At 40.5% G+C, this 23,644-nt stretch overlaps 2 protein-coding genes across 3 annotated transcripts in view; one reads left to right on the top strand and one right to left on the bottom strand.

The window, feature by feature from the left end:
- Positions 1–23,644, top strand: part of LOC119562096 (limbic system-associated membrane protein) — a 134,095-nt gene that overhangs the window by 43,086 nt on the left and 67,365 nt on the right. The window contains exon 3 of one of the 2 annotated variants that reach the window (XM_037875395.1): positions 22,985–23,525. In XM_037875395.1, coding sequence (XP_037731323.1) covers positions 23,294–23,525 — 232 coding nt within the window. In that variant the 5' untranslated portion in view covers positions 22,985–23,293. Of the gene's footprint in view, positions 1–22,984; positions 23,526–23,644 lie in introns of those variants that run through there. The other variant, XM_037875396.1, reaches the window with a different exon arrangement.
- Positions 7,892–9,198, bottom strand: LOC119552736 (odorant receptor 98a). The gene is made up of 3 exons (XM_037862501.1): positions 8,438–9,198; positions 8,026–8,383; positions 7,892–7,966 (listed from the first exon to the last, which is right to left on the bottom strand). Exons 1-3 carry the CDS (start codon positions 9,196–9,198, stop codon positions 7,892–7,894), a joined length of 1,194 nt encoding a protein of 397 aa, XP_037718429.1.

Genomic DNA, 23,644 nt, shown 5'->3' with positions numbered 1-23,644 from the left:
AAACCGGATCCCACGGACCAGCCGAAACGCTTTGCTGAATCCAAGAAAAAAGCTGAGAAAAAAAAACACACACATGTTGCTGGCTGCTTCATCATCAGCTGAAAATCGATCCAGTTGCCAGGACCTTCCTTTTCCCATTTTCAGTTTGCTGGCTGCGCTGTTTCGCAGTTCCACAGTTTATTTGGTTTGCTCATACCAATCTTGAAAAACTACAACCCATCCACACACATTTGTTTCTAGTTTCCAGTTGGATTTTGTTTAATTCGTTGTCAGAAATATGGGTCCATTGTCTGTTGCCGCTGCATTAGACTTCGCCTCTAATATTCGCAGCAATTTGTTAACCAAGTTCTCTCTCTCATTTCCCATTTTCCGTTTCCCATTTTCCCTTTGCCATATAGTGTATATGGATGTATATTATTTTTTTCTCGCATTTTCCCCCGTTGTGTTTTGCACTTTTTCAATTTATTCTCATGCTGCACGCTCGCTTTTGTTGCATATTTTATTTGCCGCCTTTTAGTTATAGCCATTGTTGTGCTCTATGTAAAATATTCAACATATTTCGCAAGTTGATTTTGTTTTTATTTCTTTTCGAGCAGCGACGTCGGCCGAAACAATAAAATGAGTGATAATAAAAAATGAATTGCACATGCGGGTTAGACAAAGCGGTGGGTGGGTATAGATGGATATGGATGGTATAGTTGGGGGCGTGTGTGGGCGGGATAAACAACTCGAACTGTTGCAATAATATTTTTTTGACGCTTTGTAAGCATCCTGCTGTTAAAGCAAATATTATTGGTTATGGGTTTTTTGTTCACTTCTAACTCATGGTCTCGGTTTAGCTATTGACTTTGTAAATATAGAGATATTAAAATTACTTGAAATGAGCTCAGAATATATTCCTACAATTGAAAAAACTTAAAAAGAATTTAAAAATTATTAAATCAAGTAACCATGGTAACAAATACTTCAAAAATGTATTTAAATATTTACCTATGCCGAGCATATTCCTTCACAAACCCAAATAAAACCACAAAACCTAAACTTTCAGCAGAGGTACCAGCTTCTGATGGCCCATCATGTAGTATGCCAACATTATTTGCATATTCCCATGTTAATACTTTACTCTATTGCAACACAGCACAATGGCCCTCAGCGCTGAGGCCAAAAATTGAGTGTAACCCATCTGGTCAGAGCAATCCGGCTTTGTCAAATCTGCCATGGCAGCCCTTACTCAATTATGCCTCAAGTTCCGTTTCATTAAATACGCTTTTGTGCACTCTGGCCCCCAAAACAAAGTGCTAACACATACATGCAATGGCTTTGTGTATTGCAGTTCAGGGAAAAGTTGGCCAACAACAAGTCAGCAGCTGCTGTCGGCTGGGCTAACTACCTAACAGTCGAGCCTATGGCACAAACACATTCACACGGCCAAGTCCTTAAACCGTCTTTAGCCCGCTCTCTGCGTACCCACACAAACACACAAGGACATGCACTTAAAATGCAAACGGGCGTAAAATTTTAATTGAGCCTTATACACTTTGCCCTCATAAGTATGCAATGGTTTATTTTTTTGTTTGTTTGTGCTGCTGCCTGCGTGTGTGTGGGTGTGTGGGTGTGAGGGTGCGGACCCTTGGTGCGGCTGCAACCTTGAAACGGGCTCCACCCACGCCACACACACCCAGGCATATGTGTGCATTCTGACCCAATAGAAACCAATTTGCGAGAACAACAAGAACAATGGCAACAACAGCCAAAAGGACATCAATCAGTGGGCAATAGAAGGCGCACAAGGACCTGATTTTTCAAAGTACCCACTCACAGTGGCGGGCAAAGAAAAAACCCATTTGAAATATTTATAATACTAGAAACGATTAATAAATACATCGATTTATTTGTAAATCAAATGAGTATCTGTAAATTTGTTATTAAGGTGCCTAAAAGTATGCACTAAAAATGAATATATCAGTATCTTGGCATACTTTCAGACACTTTTCAAACATCTTGTGTATCCTCGAACTATTATCTTTATTTATTTGTGCCATAAAATACTTAATTTTGTTTTCATATCAAAAAAACAAATATAAATGTTTACTGTTTTAGATATGTTTTTTATCACTTATTATTATTTTAATTCAATTCGTTTCGCATTGGTTAATCTAATCTGTTGATCGCCACTGTTCATATATGCATTTAGAGGCGTATGCAAAATTGTTTTGCCATTGCAGCAGCTGGCTGGCATGGCCATTGTTTTTATCGCCGCTGTCGACGGAATTGCAACAGCACCGCCCACACTGTAAAAAGTGCGCATCAATTATTTATATTGAATATTTCGCTTCGATTAGACTACATTCAATTGGCATATTCAGGGCCAACCTGGCAATGCCTGACAAGTGGGCCACGAACGAGGGGGCCTGGAAAATGGCCATCAGTTACCACTACACTTTCTCTTTTGTTCGACATTGCATTCGAATCAGGCTTGTTATTCCGTTCAGCAAATATTTGCGGTGGGTGGTGGTTGGGTGGGTTCAAGTGGTTTGATTGGGGCTTCGGTGGGGCCATAAAGAAAAGTTGTCAAGTCCTCAGCATCATATGTCTTTCAGCATAAATGTCATTCCGATACTTTGCACAAAGGATTCTCGTCTGGGAGTTTTTGACGCATTTTCTCATTTTTTATTTGCCATTTTTGCCTTTATTTGCTTGTATGCCCTGGTATTTGGGCATATGTGGGTGTGTATGGCTGCGGGTGTCCTTGTCAGGTTCACGCATGAACTGCTACTTACTGGCCAGGATTTTGCTGCATTGCAGGATGCGTAAATTGAATTTTGTGGTAAAGTGCAAATTGGCCAGTATGCCAACGATCGGGGGGCTTTAGTGCCCAAAGTTATGCAGCCCGTGTTAAATTTAAGAAAGCTCCATCCACCTCCAGCTCCATTGTTGCATTCAATTTGGCGGCGTATTAAGTTTTCAAGCTGCAGCTTGAAACTTGATAAATAAATTACTTGGCAGTCCGACAGTCCGGCCTTACACTTTGCACATTTTCCAGAATTATTGCAGTCAATTGACGCGCTCCGCTTGCAGAGACTCCAGACACTCGGATCCGCTGCGATTTGCAGTTTTCCCTCTGTTCATTGGGTTTGCTTTTTTATGCTTAGCCATTTTCCCTAGTTTTTTTCATCTATTTTGCAATTGCAAGAAAATATTTTCATTTCTTAGGAGCTCAGTGCGGAGAGGAGACTACAGGTCGATGCGTCACTGGGTTGGCTGGCCTGCCTTGGACCGGCTCTCCTCCAGAAGATTGCCTGACTGGATGGCTGACTGGATGGCTGGCTGGCTGGTGGAGCCATCACTTGGCCGTACTTTATTGGCCTGGCAAAAGTTTTGTGCCGTCACTCGAGCCGGGGAGTCTGGGGCGATTTAAGTTGCTGCCGAGCTCAACTTCAGCTCCAGTTCTACAGTTCTACAGCTCTCCAGCTCAGCTCAGCCAGCTGGCTGACTTTGAGTGACGGCCCAGGCTAATGCTAATGCCCAAGCCAAAGCCCGAAGCCAAAAGCCGGGGGCAATGGTCCAAGTCTATCGCAATAGTTGCCCCATTGATTTAACTAAAGGGAAATTGATTTAATGCCATAATTCAGTGTGCCAACTGACTTTCAATCAATTTGACGCATAATTCCTGATGGATTTAATCGTAATTGATGATGGATCGAGGCTCTCGAGGCAAGGCGGCATATGCGTAATACACTTTTGGCACTACTGTACCCCCAAGCCTAATACTTTGTAATTTATTTTCGCTTAGCTTAAGCAAATGATCAACGCTGTTTTACCTGCAGCAGCTGATACAATCCAGCGGCAATGGTCTTTTCATTAAGTTACCTCACATAAATCAATGTCAGGGGATGGAGAGCGCAGATTGGAAAAAAGGACCTTAGAACGCAGCCCAAAGGATATCCCGCTGATATGGCACTGTGGTTTTCTTCTCCTCTACATCAAAGCCTCGGCTTGGTCCGAGTCTTTTTAATTTTAATCAAATGCATGACAATCCCCCCTCACGCCGCTGAAAATGTCTGGCTGCCTTTTATTTGACTTGGCCATTTCAATTGCCGAGCAATTCCTTAATGGCTTGCTTTCGCCCCCTTCTCTTTTTACCTTCCTTACTGTCCTTAGATGTAAATAAAAATGCATTGCGCTGCCATTTCCTGTGAAAGCCAAAAGCATTTGATGTAACTCATTTCAGCTTATGCGGCGGCCACGTGACGACAACATTTTCTCTTACCGCTTTTCACCCCTCCTCATTTGTAGCGCTATTTGTATTTGCATTTGGATTGGTGTGTGGGGGGGTTTTCTTTTTATAACAGGTATTCGCAGGGATGCAAGGGTATATTTGTACTTATGTGACAGGGTGGGGGAAATGCAGACCACATATTACATTGATTACTTTTGTTATTCCGATGAATAACATCTGAATCTCTGGAATCTCAAGGGTTGGATCTTAAAAATGAATTCTGGAATAAAAACTGACTTAGGCTGATCGCTAGTAACGTTTATTATTTAAGTTAAATATCAGATATGCGGGAGTTTAGTTTGAAAAGCGCTATTGGCACTTTCGCGTATTTTCATTTCCAATGCTTCTAATTTGTATAAACATTGTAATCCAGATATCAAACTCGTTGTTTATACTTATCGAAGTTAGAAAGACTGTATTATTAGGCAAAAGAATAAAAAAATCTTTTCAAAATAAAACCCTTAAATATATCAATTTTCGGTGCTTGCAGGAAATATCCTTATTAAGAAGAACCTTATGCCAATGCCAATGAACGTTAGCCAATAAAGTGGAAAAACACTTAAAAAGGTGGTATATTAATTATTAAATATACAGTGTCGAAATTTAATTAAAAAATTTCCTCTTTGCAAAGGATACTTAAAAGTTGTCTATTTAGTGGAAATTGATATGATTATATTTTTTTCGCTGCCCGCGTTATCCTGGAGTAACTGCCAGTCGGTCTCTTTTTTATAATGTTAAGCTGCCCCTGCTGTTTTTTGTGGCACTGCAACGGCTTTTACATGTTTTTCTTCACCAAAGCTGTGTGAAATCAATGGAAGCTGTTTCACTCAGCCGTCGCCTGCCATTCTCGCCCGGCATTCAGCGCTCGGGTGGAAAACTGCCCCTCAGCTCGACTCTCGACTGGCCTCTGTGATTGCGCAAAGTGCGGCGTTGTCCTGCGAAAGCGTTTTATTTAAATATGTACGTGTGCTGGCAAATATATATGTGTACCAGCTATGTATGCAAATGCGCATATATGTGTGGTGGTGGTGCTGGATGGCAGCAGGTAAACCGTAACGGTTTAAATCTGCTTGTCCAACACTCGGCTTCCGCCATTTCGTCCCTGAAAACCCCTCAAACCCCTGAAACCCCTCAAACCCCTCAGCACTTTAGCTTCGGCGGCCCCGTATTTGTGTCAGTTTTCGAGCGGATCGCTTACAGTTGGCATAAAAAGGACTGCCAACAAAAAGCAGCAGGAGCAGCAGGAGCAGCAAGCAGGACATGTTAAAAACAGTTTTATGCACTGCCAGAACGAGCTGGAATAAAATAAATATGCTGGCTGGGTGTGGCCCTTTGCTTTCGTCCTGTTTCATCCTGTTTCGTCCTGGAAAACGCAAAAGTGCCCACGCTTCAATGCGTGTATCTGTCGCCCGGCCCCGAAATGCTTTAAAAAGTGATTTTTACAAGCCGCACACCGACACATGTACTCCAAAGTCAGATGGCCCAACGTAAACTACAGAGAAAAAGTTAAAAACGTCTGTGTTTTTTTTTTTTTTAACACCACCACCTCCCTCTTGAATAGTCAAGTAAGCTAAGCCGACCTGAACTGTAGTGAATTGCCGATTTGCAATTTTCGGCTATTTTTTTTTCCAGGCTAAAGGGTTTTGGGCCGGGTTAATGAATGAGCCGGAATCTGTGTGTGCTATATTTTTCTACCATACTCGAAAAACCGACAACCGTTTGTTTATGTTGGGCTCCGCCTGCAATTGATGGTGATTGAATTTTTTGATTGATCGTCTGATTGATTGAACGAGTTGATTTTGGTCGATCCCCCAGCGATGATGGAGTTTGCATTGCATCTGGCCCTAAGGTTAAAAACTAATAAAAAACTAGTTGGGAAAACAGCCGGAGTGCAAAACCCACGAAGCGGCTTAATTGAAAAGTGGGAAAAAGCGACGGTGCGGCCTAAAAAGCAGGCACTGGGGAGGTGTTTTTGGGCCCACCTTCGCTGCTTGGCTCCTTTGGGGAATTCTTGCAATTACGCTAAAAGCAATTCCCGACCGAAAAACTCCAAAGAGTTGGCCGGAAAGTCAACCCTTAGCCTTTGGCTTATGCGCCTTCCAACAGACAAACACATTTTACCACCTCTCTAAGACAGGCCCACAAATTTTTATTTAAAGCACTTTGCCAGGATCGTGTTTCTCGCCATCTCGCTCTAGCTTTTTACCCATCTCTGCGTGTCGTACAATCAACTTAAACTAAGATTACAAGCACCGCCCGCTAAGCTGCGGAAAAATGTATGCCAGCGACCAGGATAAAAAACAGGATGGGAATGCGGATGCGGGTGCGGAGGTGGAGGAGTCCTTGCGGGAAATCCGCAAAACCACTCACGGCAGACAGACGACTCCTGCATCCGCAGATGCCCTCGAGGAGTACGCATGCTATTTGTATTTAAAATGGGATTTACCTGGGGTTTTGTTACTTCTTTTAGCGGGGCTTTTAATTTGATTTAATGCGTCTACGCGTGCCGCTTTCTCTGTGTGTGAACAACACTATGGCATCCTTTTTTTGGCGGCTGGAGACAAAGATTTTCGGGGGGGAAATGTAAAAAGCCTCCTTCTTGTTGTTGTTGGCCATTTGTGCGAATTAAGTTTTTGACGCCTCATCCAACCAGCCACCCACCCAAAAACGACCACAAATGCCCCAGTAAATAAGGCGAGTGAAAACTTGTGTTTGGTAAACTTGTGTTGCCGTGTGGCGGGAAACTATGTACAAAACTCAATTGCAAATGTATGCCAAGCTTGTTGTTTGGGGAAAAATGCAAATTAATTTTCCGCAGGCCTTTCGCTGCGGTGCCCATTAAATATGAGCGCTCTGCATCTCGGAATTTGCCTTGGCCTCCATTTTTGGTTTATGTAAATCCGCCATTTTCCAGACATTTTCCCAACCGACCTTCTCTTGGCCGCACATCAAAGACAAGAACATTTTCGCTAGCGGCTAGACTTTGAACTTCTCGGCTGCTCCAGGAATGGGTTTCTAGAGTCTGGTATCCGGAATCTGGAGTCCCGAGTCCTGGAGTCTGGAGTCCTTGCTGCCAGCTCAACCGCAATTAAAACAGATTTCTTGCTTACAATGTCCTTGGCGAATTTGTAAATCAATTCTATGCTTATTTTAAGCAATTAATTTTCCTGAATTTTAATTGACTTTGCCATCATCTGCCCCCCTCAACCCAAAACCTGTTTAAGACCCTCTGTTTGTTTGTTTATTTACTTGTTTTCCCTCGACTTGCCCTAGATAGCCCACAAAATTTAGTAGTCGTTGTTGTTATCTATATGTTTTCGTTGCGGTTGGGCTAAATTGATTTTAGAGCTAAGCAGAGTGCATGTGTACTTAGGTCATTTGTGTCGGTAGTATGGGTCTAATCCTTCTTCAAACTGTCAGCTCTCGGAATTCGACTCACACAGTTGACCACAGACATGGCCTGAAGGGGAATTCTTTATTTGAACTAATGAAAAAAGCTAATTGATATTAATAAAACTATGATAAAAGATGTGCATTTTGTAGAGATTCACAACAGCAGTGCCATTTTCTTAATTAATTCAAATATTTTGTGCAGCAACTTTGTAAAGTTTACTAATTTTTTGTCAACCTGTCAGCAATGTTTAGTTGATTTACAAAAGTAACTACCGAAAAAGCCAGCTTAGCAACCTGAAAATAAATGAAATACTTTATAAATTAATTAAGTTTTATAGTTCTAAAGCCACTACCTGAATATTTGTGCTTGTGGATATGGGAAAAATAGAGCCGGCTGTAAAGGAAATGGTTTCTTGGGAGTTCTTCAAAAAAAATATCAAAGATGTTTTGTATCTGCGACTAGTGTTGATCCAGTTGGAGTGGAATATAGCCACCTCAAGATGTTCACAATCCGATTTGATAAAGTCACAAACGAAGCAGAACGGAAAGGTTTGGACCATCAGGCCATTGATATAGGCCACTGTGGCCAAGCCCGTCCAAATGTCGGCGAAGAAAAGGAGGTTGATCATGCACAGGCCAAGGCAGAGTCCAATCAAAAGGAACTGAACGAAGATGGTGCGGGCAATTGTAGGTCGTATTATTTCAGCAAATCTAAAATTAAATTAAATTAGTTATAAAACGGAATTTTTTTTATTTTGTAGCTACTCCTTGATGAGCTTATGATCCTTGATGCAGTTGATTAAGTCCTCCTGGTTTTCCTCATCGCTTTTTTCAGGATCTGTGCAAAGTTTTTCCACCCTCATTTGCAGAAGTTTGATGTGGGCTCGAAGGATCAAGCCATACAGCAGGGGGTATATATCGCTGATCACGGTTTGGGTTACACTACACAACATAAGTGCTGTTTCGTTCACGGCAGCCCTCCAAAAATTCGACCTACTCTCTCGCCAATCCACAAAGGGATTGAATATACGCCAGGGCAATTTTCCACTGAGAGCAGCCGATAGAAAAGTGGATATGGTGTAGGAGGTGTAGATCACCTGGTAGATAAGATAGGCCATATTGCAACGGACCACCCATCGATGCACCTCCATGCGTTCCTCCAAAGTATGACAACGTTTGTCCATTCGGCTCAATATCTCTTTGGCCTTGTAAAATCCAGATTTGTAAAGATTGAAGAATAGCACCTTAAATGGCAGCCCAACTGCATTGAAAAATAGCTGCAGGACTGTCAAAAGTTCGCTCGGAGTGAAGGTTCTTAAATCCTTAACGAAACTTATGCTGATTCCGATTGGCAAGTAGACAACACACCAGCCAAAAAGTAGTGTTGCAAAAGTATAGTACAAAATCTTATACTTTGCGGGAGTGTGCCATCCCATACAGAACATTCCGTATTCAAAGTATTTAAATGACTCCGGAGAAGTTAGAAGATCCGTGGGAGTCGGTTTTCGCACGTATTGGAACAACATTATACTTTTCGCTCTTGATGTCTGTTCTAAACTGTAGTTGGCTAGCCTCTTCGTACTGTATTTATACTACTCAATTTTCAAATTTTCAATAAATGGTATCTTAAAAATTCAAACTTAATTGAATAGCTCCCACGCCAGCTACCCAAAATATTCAATTATCTTTTGTTTATGAAACCCGTCATTTTGTGTGACCAAAGCAAAGGATAATAACTTTTGACTTCCTGGAACTGTAATTTGCTGAATTCCAACTCAATTTATAATTTAAAATCATTGTCAAAAATTGTTGGTTTGTTTTCATGGTTTTGCTTTTACTTTTATAATAATTCAGAATTTTACAAAACTATTAAAATTTATTGTTTGTTTATGCTAATAAATTTAATTGCTCTAAATAAATAAATAAATATTTTTTTTATTCCTAATTTTATGACAACTTTTCGTCTACATTAAATTGATTCACTAAGGTATAAACGGAGAATGCTTGTTATTTTTTTTTGATGGGAATGATGGTTATGTAAAAATTAACCCAGCTGACTATAGAATTTAGAGCATTCTTCAAGAAGAATATTGGTAAAGACTTGTATTTTGGACTGCTGTCAAGCCAATTGGAATGAAAAGGCAGGTGATAAGGATGTGGATACGGTATTACCCTTACATATACACTCATAAGGTAGACCCATTTGAAGAACCTCAAAGCGCTTGGAAAGATATAATAATCGGTTCCTTTGAGGATCCATTCATCCCATCCAGAAACATTCCATACTCACACCGAAATGCCTCTGGTGCAGTGAAAAGATCCTGTGGGATGTGTTTTCGCAATTACTTAAACATTATTAGTTTGTTTTTCTCTTTTTAAATCTGATTTAAACTGCTGCGAATTGTTTTAAAGCCTCTTTTATATTCAAAACAATTTAGCAGTTTTGGTCGACAAATTCCAATTTATTTTATTTTTCCCACAAGACTTTTATGCAAATAGTTCCCACGCTGCTTACGCACAATAAACAATTATCGCCTAACTATCGGTTGTTGAGCTTGTGTTGCATTGTGACCACAGCACCAAGGATGTTATTTGTTGAATACCTGATGTTGTAATCACCTGCAATGCGCTTCTCAGCTTGAATTTCAAATTTCTTTTGCTTTCCACACTTTTTCGCCCCTGTGAGTCGTATCATTAAGTAGGCAACTACGGTTTTTGCCACACAATCGACCATTGGGCCATACAGATGTAAATGTCTTTGGCGCATGATTAATATATGTGTGTGCCTTCACATATTGCGTAGCCGACGTGTGCACCATGGTGGGTCCTGCGATTTCGCAGCCATTGTCTGGCTGACTTGCGTTGTCGGCAGACGCGTGTGTTCGAGTTAATTTATAGACTTATCAACACTTAATCACCGGAAAAATGGCATGGCGCATGTGTAAAACGCAGGCAGTGCCATAGTGCCACGCATGTTGATTACGGCCGATGTCTTACGGTCGTATTTCACCCGGAGATGAAGTCAGGGCCTGAAGGACAGAGGGCCAGAAGGACAGAGGGCCAGAAAGACAGTGGAACACACAGGCTTAATAGTTGTTAGTTAGTTTGGGTTTGTGGTTCTGGTTCTGGGTGTGCGTATATGCGTGTGCGGACTGTTGCGCTGCGTAACACATTTGCCGTAATTTATACTTTATAGCCCCGGCCAGATATGAAAAGTCTCTCGCACACACACACACCAACACCATATAGCATAATATCTGGGGCTATATTTTTTCAGCTGCTGTTCAACATGTTGACTTTTATGCCATTTTCTGCGGTTGCCAAGTCAACTGTGGTCAGACACTGGCCCTGATATTTATGCGTGCATATAAATAACAAGGTCTCTGACTTTTTCTGTGACTGTAACTCTGGGATCTGGTAACCCGGGGCTTATGTTATTAGATTTACGGCGGAATGAGGGCGATGCTGCTGATGCGGAGCACATAAAATGGCTGACATTCAAATAAACCGCAAAGAGTTGACTGCATAATTAAAGCCAAAACATGGGGCTAGGGAAAAAGTTGATTAAACCTACTGCTCTGGCCATTCAATAAGCCATATGGCAATTGGCCAGCACAATTGTTAACCATTTGAGCGGCATTTGCCACGTTTGCTGATTCCAAACACACTCTGCCTCCCGGTCCTCCCTGGTCCAATGATTGCAACAACGTGACGCATCAAGATTTTCCATCTGTTTTTCGCATTTTTTTCTCGATCTAAGCCAAGTCGAGCTTATTGTTGGCCATTTGGGCCAAAAGGCGTCCTGCCTGATGAAGTATTGTTTCTGGATCATAAACTGATTTGCTTAAAAGCATGTGTGTTTCCGTCTGTCTAGCGACTACGTGCCCAGCATTCCAAGCCCATGCCATATATATATTCCATATTGATTTGACTGGCGGGCACCTTATTAAATTTTTCGATCCTAAACGTGTGCTAATTGGTTTTGTGCGGCACAACCTCATAACCGGAGTCCACTCATCCAGAAGAGCCGAGTTATGGGCCTCGGTTTAGCTAGCCGGCCGGAGCCATTAAAAATTGATTTATTTTTAATTATCAGTGACGTGCGGCGCAATAATAAATAAACGTGAAAATTTATTGCAACGTCAAAAGCGACGGCCGGCAAACGTCGACCTCAACAATGGCGTGTGTGTGTTCTATATATAGGATGTATATTGTATCCACATATATGTTTTGGGTTTTCGCAAAATATTTAGAATGCTAGAATGAAAATGGGGGTGTTGAATGGTGGGTGGTGGGCAGGGGCTTACAACAACCAGGCAAATCGAGTTGCTGGCATATTTTACAAACACTTTGCTAATGTTGGCGCTTGTCTAACATATTTTTAGTTGCCTCCGATGATGATGTTGCATGGTGTGGCTGGTGTTGCTGCATTTGCTGCTTTACCCGCTATTATTATTATTGCAGCTGTCGCCCATGAGGCCCAAAATGCGAACAAAAATGCTGCACAAAAATTCTATTATCATAGGCTCATTGTCGCGCCAGCCGTTTGACAACCGCTCGACCAACAACATTGTCACCAGGAACATTTTACTAATTTATTAACTAAACCAATGCTGTTGGACGCTGAAACGGGGCAAATATTTGTCAGACTGCTGGCAACCGCATTTTGCTAATTTGAGCCATCGGCGTGGATTCCTTTAGCCGCGACCTGTTTGAAATTGAATTTCCAGGAAATTTGAGATTTCTAATGGTAATTTTCCACCAATGCCGCCGCGTCCATCAATGGCTCGTTTTGCCATTTGCAGTTCCAGTTTCATCAGAGGACCGAGGACCGAGCACCGCACCCATTGTGGTTGCCCCTTTTTGTGGCCTCACGCGTTTAATGAATTTTTCATGTCATCAACGTTGTACCATTGACCATTGCCCACTTTCAATTATTCACCGAACCCACGCCGTTCGTTCCCCCATTTCAACTGTACTTACCGCATACCAATTCAAATCAATTTTTGATTTGGCAGATTTACATTCTTTATTCATACGGCCAAGGAAAATGCCGTTTTTATTTGCGAAAAATTGTAAATTTATTTTCCGCAACGAGATGGTCTGTGCTTTTTCATACTCGTGATTTACGTGGATTTGGTGGGTAGTTGGGGGTATATTGGGTTGAAAGCTTTCAGTAATATTTGGGTTATTATCACGCGGAAGTATTTTATGTTGTATAACAATAACGACATGCACGATATAAAAAATTAAAGAACATCACTATGGTTTTAAAATTAGTTATTAAAGTGTTTAAAAGAAAGATAACATTTACTTTTCGCTGCATACTTTTAGACAGCTTTTCTTAATCTGATCTACTGATATCGAAAGTGTTTTTAAATGTAAAACAACTATGACAGGCACGATATAAGATAGTTTAGTGAAGTTAGTTTTTGAAATAACTTATAAAGGTGTCTAAAAGTATGCAACAAAATCCAATTTATTTTTGCTGCCTACTTTTAGGCATATTTCCTAGTGATTAAAATACTACTGATTTTAATGACCTACTTAAATAACTCGTATCTCAATGATTCTTACTCAGTTATTCCGATACTATTAATATCCATAAAGTGATATGTAATGGCTGCACTTTCCACAACTGGTAGTGCGTAGTCGAGACCCTCAGTTGGAGTGCATTTATCCGCTATTTATTCGTGTCCCTTTCGTGCGGCCCTATCTATCGCAAATATCGCTCACTGATGAGCGCCGCACAGCGCGGCAATATATTTTATTCACATGCCAGTTTTTGCTGCTATGCGGTAATTGATACGCTAAACTGCATAACGCAGATTATGACGTTAACATGGAAACATGGAATATGAATCGCTGGCACTGAATGGTCAGCCAATGAATGGAAAATGGTCGGAAAGAGTGGTAAAACAAAGTGCACAGCTCGACAAAGGAAACATTTAAATATTCAATAGAAGCAAAAAAATGGCCGCGATGAATATTACTATTATTATTGTTATTATTATTATTGTAATTCGTATTAAATTTGCATGCTATCATGTAGTTATGCATTCGTTGAAATTTAATTATTCACATTATCTACTAATTTTTTAAATAATGCTGTTTATTTTTCATGCTCTCTTTGCTGGCGCAGTAGAATTTAATATTTCAACTGTGTGATTTTCCGATGTGCGTGTGCGTGGTGTAAAAAGTTTGAAAAGCAATTTAAAAATGAGATTTATGAATTGTGTATGTGTGCACACACATAAAATGCAAAAGCCGAGCGTAGGAATGGCAATTGCCCCATTGGCCAAAAGGTAATTAGAATTCATGACACGCTTATGAAATATCACACATACGCAGTGTGGCAAAGACGATGGTTCACACCCTCCTCCTTCTTCGACTTCTTCTTCTCCTACCCCCTTTTGATTTACGATTTTGAAATACGAACTCACACACCCAGAATGAAAGGCAATGCAAAGTAATTTATGACAATGCCTTGGCCACAAAAACTGCGAATTGCAATCAAAGCCAAAAATGGCTAAGGCCAGCCCAGAAGCTCATATAAATGTCAACCGGCTAACGATGGATGATTCGAATCTGCCGGGAGACTGCTTCCCTGCAGATGCATTAGTTGGCCCCTTGGATTGTCCTTCATATCTATGGCTATATCTCGGGATCCTTTCCCCCCCCCCCCCCCCCCCCCTTTTAGGTCTGCCCAGAACAAAGCTCGAGCTGTAGTTCAACTTTGCATACAAAACGCTTTCGCTATGTAGGTTGCGCCGTGTTTTTTAATGGCGTGAAGTCAGCGGCGCGTAAATAAAAAAAGGAAATATATATATAACAGAACGTAGAAACATCATGAGGCATCTTAATAAATTACTTTGGGGATTTTGGTGCACAATTTTTAATATTGCCAGGCCGTGGCCCAGACAGCCACATCGTTGATATAGGGCCACCGACACACCCCCACTGGCAGCGAGGGGTTAAGGGGAGGTGTTCGCCGCCCGACAGTTGCTTGACATTTCGAGTTTAATGAAATTTATGCAATTTTTCTTATTTGCCAAATGCACTGCGGCATTCGCAGCTCGCCCGCGGCGTCAGCAACACGCCAAAGTGCAATGCATCAAGCGGGTGCCTTTCATACCGAACGGGGTGGTGTTGAGCTGCTTAGATATAGACAGTCCTGACAGCCCCCCGGCATGTGTGCACTGGGAGAAAAGGGTCATGAGAAGTCCGAGGAATGGGTTCTACTTGGAAAAAGGTGTGGGAATCGCAGCTTTGCCAACAAAAAATTATATTCCTTCAAACAACCTTGATCGGTGAATGATTGTAGAAGAACAGAAAACGTATAATATATTCTATACCTATGAATATTTTTATTTCTTATAAATATTCAACAAATTCAAATTAAATTATGTTATTTTTTATTATTTGTTTGCTTTTTAGAGACTTATCTAACACTAAAGTAAAAAACCATTTACCAACACTTTTCTCAATTGTACTTCAAAACGGATTATTGATCATATGTCATATTATAGGACATATATATATACTTAGGAGCCTGAGCATCATTTGTTTTCTAAAGGTAATACTAAAATAATCCCAAGAGTTGAACACCTCTATATCATTTCATTTCCGGTCAGTGTTCTAAAATAAATATTTTCTCAGTGCTATAACTATGTGTGACTCATCATTCGTTGAAGCACGGATAAACTATTTGCACAACACACTCATATCGCAGCTAAAGTTTTCCATTGTTTGACTCGGGAGAAATAATTCAATTTAGGCATGAAACTCAATACCTGGGCTTCCGGTTGCGTTCTCGCCAACTCGATTGTCCAAGTTAGTTTGGGGCGCGGAAGTTTCGCGGTAGTTCGAGTTTAAAGCATAAGTACGTACTTGTTGCCAAAGTTCATAAAGGTGGCCTCCGTGCCTAATGATGATTATTTCTAGTTCATTTTCATTTAGCGCCATTCTTTTTCGCCCCGGCCCGCGGCTACTGGCTGCTGACAATAGGGACCGGGAAACTTGCCGAGGGAGGACGAAGGATTGTGGAGGTCCGACGACATTATATTTTCATTGTTGGTCAGCCAAGCGCGAAGACTTTCAGGGGGAAAAACGAGGAGAAGAGCCATTTCCTCGGCTTGAACCCGCTGCCTCTGTTTTCTGGCTTATGCTTTCAACGGATTTTGGCTTGGTTGCCGCACGAAATGAAACAAAATGTCGTCAGGGTGTCATTTGGCTTCGAAGGACCCAGGACCCAGGACTAAGGACCTGGGACAGGAAATGCTGCAGCTTTGCTTTTCAGCAAAGGAGGCGGGGATATCGGCGGGCATAGAAGCGCCTAATGTGCTCCGAGAGCTGCTAAAGACTCGGCAGCCGAGTTAATGAAACCAATAAATTAATTTTAATGATTGCATACAACCACACATACACACAGGATACAGGATACAGCGAAGCGTGCAGTTTGCTGCGTCAGGACCTTCCATTTCCGTCTCACTCTTTCCGCCACGGGGCGTGGCACTCGCCATAAGTAATTGACAAAATCTTAATTAGTCTTTGGCATGTCCATTGAATGGCTTCTGTTGGTTGTCGAGTTTAATTAGCGTTAAATATTTGCAGCGTCTTGAGTTTAATCAAATTAAAAATACCATCCTCTGTCCGGCCGGGCAAAAATCAATGCCCTTGCACGCTAGACCGCCAATCAATTAGATGTTTAATCAAATTTTCATTAACCTTCTGCCGCCCGCGCATTCCGTGCAGGCCAATTAAAAATGTCCGCTGTCGATTGTGTTTGCCAGTGTGTCAACTTAATCATTTTAGCGCATTATCTCCTCACGTCCTTTATGTATGTACTTTATACATATATCCTGGCCGTTATCCTTGCCAGGGGCAGTCCTCAGTATGTATGTGTGTGTGCCAGAGTGTTGCTTGCATGGAAAACAAACCGTAATCAGTTGAAGAGCCGAGTGCGCTCAAGAATTTCCACTTGCACTTGCCAACGGCCACTTGGAGCTATAAACTGTGAAGAGCTCTTCCGGCTACCAGCAGCAGCATCCGGATTCGGACGAGGACGAGAATCAGGATGTGGATGAGGATGAGGACGAGGATGCGGATGAGGCAGCTGCCCCATTGAGTGTCCTTGAAATCGAATACAGATCCAGCAGCTGCTCCTGTGTTCCCCCTGCACGGCGGGAAAACCAAACTATCTAAATTGTGGGAACAAATTGATGTATTAGTTTGAACGTTCTGAGATATTGCCGACTAAATTGTATATAAAAAGATTTTAATTTAATTAACTACCTCTTGATTAAATTTGTTGGAAAACATTTATGATTTAGGAATGAATGTTCTAAGATATTCCAAAATAAATAGTATAGTGGTTCTTCATTTCCAATATATATTTATTATCATTCAATATTTACTTTACTGAATTCAATTGTTCCGTATGAAAAATATCTTAAATATCTTAATATAGATTAATTTATTGTTTAATTTAAAACAATATTAATTCCCTCAGTGTAAAGCTCTTTTCGTGGTCAAGTGTCCTGATTCACCCTCAGTGTGTGACTATTGAAAAACTGTGCATAATTTCGAGAGAAAGTGCATCGACATTTATGCTGCACGACGAGATGGCTTTAATTAAAGTTTGGCTCAAGGCGACCTCGATTGTCCTGGCAACCCGGAAACCAGGTTAACCTTTAGTTAACCCTTTGGGCCCCTTTCGCCCCTGTTGCTATACAGATATGTAAGTCGGGGTCACCAGCGGCTCTGCGTTGTCAAAGTGTCAAAGTGTAATCATGCCTCGTGCGAGAGGCTTAAATTAAATTAATTGACGGCCACTTGAAGTAAATTAAACTGGGCCCGAAACGCTCGCTTTTTCTCTTCCTGTTGCCATCGTCGATGTCCTGCCATTAAAGAGATTACAAAGGGTCAAAGGGATAGCTGCGATTGCTCATAATTGCGCGACGCCTGCGGCCAGCCATCGAATGCCCTTTGCTCCTTACTTTTTTTTATACATTTTGTATTCCTTATCCTTGTTGCAAAAGTGTCATTTGCGATGACTACTGAATGGCGGAGAAAGCGGGTGGGAGATACTCTGTGACAGAGCATTTGGATGGCAAACTAATTAAATTTTGTTGGCTGCGCTACGAGGAGGACCTGCGTTGGTGTGGCCGGATATGGGTAGCCAAATTGGCGCCGCAAATTGGTAATTACCCAGGCTGAAGTGCATGTCAAACACGTAAAAAGGCGGCGGAGAGCGGCAAAGAAAGCGAACAATTTCTAGCTGCCAGCGACCATCTCTGAACAATGTGCAATTAGCCAACGACAACTGAAACTGCAGGCAGCCACTACAAATATAATTACACTGGGGGAAATCCCCTTTTTTGGCTTAGAAACTATCATCACAAAGTCCTTAAACCAATTGTTTAAGTGCCCAGAAGTATGCAACAATAAATGTGGAGCACGGAATACCGATGGAATTTTTTCGCTGCATACTTTTTGACACCTTTAGATGTAATTTTAGAGCGGGGTTATTTTAGTGGTTCTCTAAAAATATATTTTAAATTATACAGTGGTCGGCATAAGTATTTTGACAAAATAAAAGTTAAGTATACTCATAACTTGAATTTACTTCTTGTAAACTATAGGCATCAATGGAAAGGTAATTTCAATGCCGTTTGAATGATACAATACATTTCTTTACCCATTCAGTACTTATTGAAAAGGACGAATTTGTGTAAATCAACTTTGAAATTAAAAAAAAAAACTTTTTTCCTCGTCTTGAAAACTTAAATTTTTTGATGCAAAAAGTTTCTTCAAACAAAAATAATAGTAACTGCAAAAAGAATTTTTCAAATATCATTTTGCTTATATTTTTTATGATTTTTTTAAAGTGACAATGTCGGAAAAAATTTGTATGAAAAAGACAAAAATATGGCTCAAATGCCTGTTTTTAAGCATTTTCAAAAATTCATAAAAAATATAAGAAAAATGATTTTTGAAAAATTCTTTTTGCAGTTACTATTATTTTTGTTTGAAGAAACTTTTTGCATCAAAAAATTTAAGTTTTCAAGACGAGGAAAAAAGTTTTTTTTTTTAATTTCAAAGTTGATTTACACAAATTCGTCCTTTTCAATAAGTACTGAATGGGTAAAGAAATGTATTGTATCATTCAAACGGCATTGAAATTACCTTTCCATTGATGCCTATAGTTTACAAGAAGTAAATTCAAGTTATGAGTATACTTAACTTTTATTTTGTCAAAATACTTATGCCGACCACTGTATATGGATAAGAAACACTTGAATGAAGTCACGGCTTCGAAAGAATATTTGTATTGCATGATATTTGGTATTCTATTTTTAAAATAATCACTATGTACTTTTTGACATATTTCGAAATGATTTCAGAACTCAAAATATATTCTAAACATTTTATAGAAAATATGTACTATATGAAACCATTTTGAATTGTAGGACTTTAGGGAAAATGATATATTTAGAAGTTCTGAAGATGGTACATGACTCTTAAATAAATTTAATTCAATTTTCTTGAATTGACTCCCTAATTTCTCTCTCTGCATATACATATCTACAGCTGCATTCACACGCCACTGCGGCGATGACAATCAAGCAAACGATGCCGTCGACCACGCAAAGCAGCTGACGACGCGTGTCCTGAGTGTCCTCGCTGTAGCTGTGTGTGTGTAAATGTGTGTGCTTTGGTGTGTGTGTGTGCCGATGGCCTTTGGCCGCCTTGTGGGCGGCGGGGCGTGGTCAGCTGCAGTTGAGCTGCCTAATTACTTGTAAGTTGGCGAATTTGCGGCATGGCGTTTTGGGGGGCCCGGCAACTAAATTGAATTTGACGTGCCAGCAAGCGGTCAATTGCTAACGAGTAGCACCACCATCCTGAACCACCAAATGGGAACCAGGACCACCGGAAGGTTAAAGACAGACGGACGAACGGACGGACGGACGGATGACGTCGCGTGTCCGGCGTTTCCTGTTTCCTGTGCCAGCGCAACTTGCTGATTGCCGGCGTGTAATTATTTTTTAAGCACTTTGTCTGCCCGAGAAATTAGACCTAACTAAGCCAATCTCTTTTATTTCATTTCGGTTTAATTCGGACTTTTTTCCTTCATTCGAATTTCTTTTTTGTGCATTTGAATAGAAGGCAAAAAATGAAGAGAGCTTTGGGATTTGGCTTTTGGGTCACACACGGCGGTCGGGAATCCTTGGCGCGTATATCCTCTTGTTGCTTGGCTTTCATTTTTCGGTTGCTTTGTCCAATTAGCAACTGTTTCGGGGGCTACGATTTCATTTCTTTTATTGTGCTCGTTATCCTTTTTATTTTGTTTCGTTGTCGTTGTCGCGGTCTCTTCTTCGGTTTCAGCTTGTGCAAATTTGATATCCTTGTTACGCCAAATTGTTGTACAATTATTCTGGCTTCACCACGTCCACGTCCTCAGTCTGCCACTTTTCAACCTCTTTAATTCGAATCGAAACGAATCGAAGGGAATCGAATCGAAGGATATTTATATGCTCCACAAAACGTCATAGTACCCCCTCATTGTCATTGTCCTGCGCCAATATTGTCGCCCTTTCGATTATTTATGATCTTTACTTTCCACCGAGTGCTCCCCACGGGCCTGTGGCCAAGTTTTAGTAGTCATCGTCCTCGGTTCGGTAATAAATTTATGCTTTTTTATTTCCTCCTGTCATAATTTTACCCTCAAATACACACACACACACAGAGAGACCCACACGCAGGACGAGATGGAGGGTGGCGATAGCAAAATACTTGGACATTTTTCCCCCACATTCTCAAGTTCCGTCCTTGGGTTCACTCCTTTCAGGACCTCCTTTTGCCCTCCTACGCCTTTCGCAGTCTGTCTAGAAATTTTCCAATTGATAAATTATTTTATGGCAAATACACAAATTTTCTCATACGCACCCTTACTCTTTTGCTGCTGTGTGTGGTTTTGGTTGCTTTTGCTGCCTGGTTTTCGATTTTCATTTCGTGGGTTGTCATCTTTTCTTTTTTTTTTTTGGCCCCAGATACTCGAACTCTTATCCTCGTGTCCTGCACATAAAAGTCCCCTAAATTCGTACTGCTTTGGGTACGTAATATCCTTGTGTACTTTTGCGTATTTCCTGTCCCAGCCTCTTGGACAAGTGGTCACTCATTGCTCCATCACCATTTTTGCTCCGCCCACTCCTCCCTTTTTTTTTGTTTTGGCCCGAACCCATAAAATCAATCATCTTTCGTCGGAGGCCCTTCTTTATCAATATTTTTTGCGATGCCTTTCATCAAAATTTGTTGCTTCGCTTGTTTTTTTCTTGCTACCTATAACTTTGAGCCTAAAAGGAAAACAAATTCGAGTCGATTTATAAAGCATTTAAGTTGCTTTTCCTTTCACTTTGTGCAACTCGGCCGGGACTCCTTATAAATATGCTACATTTATTTTAATAGAATTGTTTATGAGCCCCATATTGGCAGAGCCGGGCTCCAGCATGCGCAACTGCCAAAACATGTTAAGTAGAGAGATTGTAATACCCGTAAGCGTATATAAAAAAGCCTGAATAAAACCCCATATATAGTGGAAAAACCGCGCCAAATCAAAGACAACAAATCCAAAATGCGCACACAATATTTTGCGGGATTATTTCAGTTGGCTTGCTGTCACTGCAAAATTGGAAGGAGGCGAGTGTCCTGGGCACTATCCTGCGGAGACCAAAAGTTCGGGCTACGATCCAAATTTCTGTTAATTTGGCAGCTTGTCCTGCGTTGGCATTTTGTTTTTTGCCTGCCTGCCGTCGTTTATATTTTTTTTCCGCTCTGCTTGAGTTTTATTCGCCTGTGGAAAAAAGTCAAAGAAGACTCAAATATACAGTGGTCGGCATAAGTATTTTGACAAAATAAAAGTTAAGTATACTCATAACTTGAATTTACTTCTTGTAAACTATAGGCATCAATGGAAAGGTAATTTCAATGCCGTTTAAATGATACAATACATTTCTTTACCCATTCAGTACTTATTGAAAAGGACGAATTTGTGTAAATCAACTTTGAAATTTAAAAAAAAAACTTTTTTCCTCGTCTTGAAAACTTAAATTTTTTGATGCAAAAAGTTTCTTCAAACAAAAACAATAGTAACTGCAAAAAGAATTTTTCAAAAATCATTTTTCTTATATTTTTTATGAATTTTTGAAAATGCTTAAAAACAGGCATTTGAGCCATATTTTTGTCTTTTTCATACAAATTTTTTCCGACATTGTCACTTTCAAAAAATCATAAAAAATATAAGCAAAATGATATTTGAAAAATTCTTTTTGCAGTTACTATTATTTTTGTTTGAAGAAACTTTTTGCATCAAAAAATTTAAGTTTTCAAGACGAGGAAAAAAGTTTTTTTTTTAAATTTCAAAGTTGATTTACACAAATTCGTCCTTTTCAATAAGTACTGAATGGGTAAAGAAATGTATTGTATCATTCAAACGGCATTGAAATTACCTTTCCATTGATGCCTATAGTTTACAAGAAGTAAATTCAAGTTATGAGTATACTTAACTTTTATTTTGTCAAAATACTTATGCCGACCACTGTATGTACAAATGTTCGTATGTGCACTAACAAAAAAGATGACAAGCTTTATTTGCCCAAAACTAGTCATTTAGAACGTGAAAAACGATATATTTACACGTTGAAAATTTTTGCTAAGTAGGAAGTTCAAGTCATTTGTAAATTATGAATAAAATATGTCTAAACGCATTTTTTTAGGGGTAAATTGGTACATTTTACTGTATACATTTTTTTAAATCAAGACAAACTCCATTTAAAATGTTTTAATCATTTTATGATATCTGAAGATTTATGATAACCATTGAGTTTTTCATGGCTTTTTGCACAGGATGACAAAGTTCTCTCAATAAATAATTGAAAGACCTTAATAAATCGAGAATTACTGATCATATTGAAGGTTTGAGCGATATAAATTACCTAAATTATAATGTGATATTTATTCAGAACTCCATTTCTCCGAGTGTAGTCGGGTATCTCACTTTTGGTCGCCTCTATTCTGTGTGCAGATATGCAAAACGCTGTGCGCACATAAATTTCAGTGTTGGGCCACGCTTATTTGCATAGGAATTATGTATTTGGGCACGGCGGCTTAGCTGCATTACACAGGACACCAGCACATAGATCCGTACAAAAACCCACACCAACAAACAGTACACACACACACACACTCACACACGAAGGACTCTCTGTGGTCATGCAGAAAACTAACGCATATCGTTTTCCTTGTATTTTGCAGCTATAAATTAACAAACGCCCCAGGAAAATGCATTGCAGCAAAACAAGCAATTAAAGCAGTGCAGCCCCGCAACCACGAAACGAACCTGTAGCAATATCCTGCTATCCTGCTATCCTGCCGCCTGCTGTGCTAAAAACCTATTTTAAATAATTAAAATTCCGTAAGTGCTGCAGTCGAAGACGTCGGCAGAGGCGAAGTGGTTGTGCAAGTGGAAGAAATCGCAGGACAACGCCAAGTAGGGGTCTCCCATTGCTTGCAACACAATCTGCGGCCTGCAAATTCGTGTGCAGCAATGAAATAATTAATTCAATGCACCTGACTAAGTCGCCGGGCAGCATAAGCAGCAGCAGTAGAATTGCTTACAAATTCGAGTCCCTTAGCAACATCAACTGCAACAAGAACAGCAACAGCAACTCCGGCAAAATGGCCGCTGAAGCGAGGACAATTAGCCAGCCAGGACATACCCACGATCGGCGGATGCGGAGCCTGCCCCACTTCCTGCTCCTGGCCATCGCAGTGGTGTCATTGCACCTCGAGAGCGGTAAGTTGAACCCAAGATTGGCGCCGTCTTATGCAATATGCAGCTCGGTCTGCTAAATCAGCCTTTTAAAGCTGAGTAAAGAAAAAAATATATATGTTGGAATAGCATGCATATAGCTT

Source organism: Drosophila subpulchrella, chromosome 3R, assembly GCF_014743375.2.
Source record: "Drosophila subpulchrella strain 33 F10 #4 breed RU33 chromosome 3R, RU_Dsub_v1.1 Primary Assembly, whole genome shotgun sequence".
In the NCBI taxonomy this organism is placed as follows: Eukaryota; Metazoa; Arthropoda; class Insecta; order Diptera; family Drosophilidae; genus Drosophila; species Drosophila subpulchrella.
This window is presented reverse-complemented; position numbering and strand designations above follow the sequence as displayed.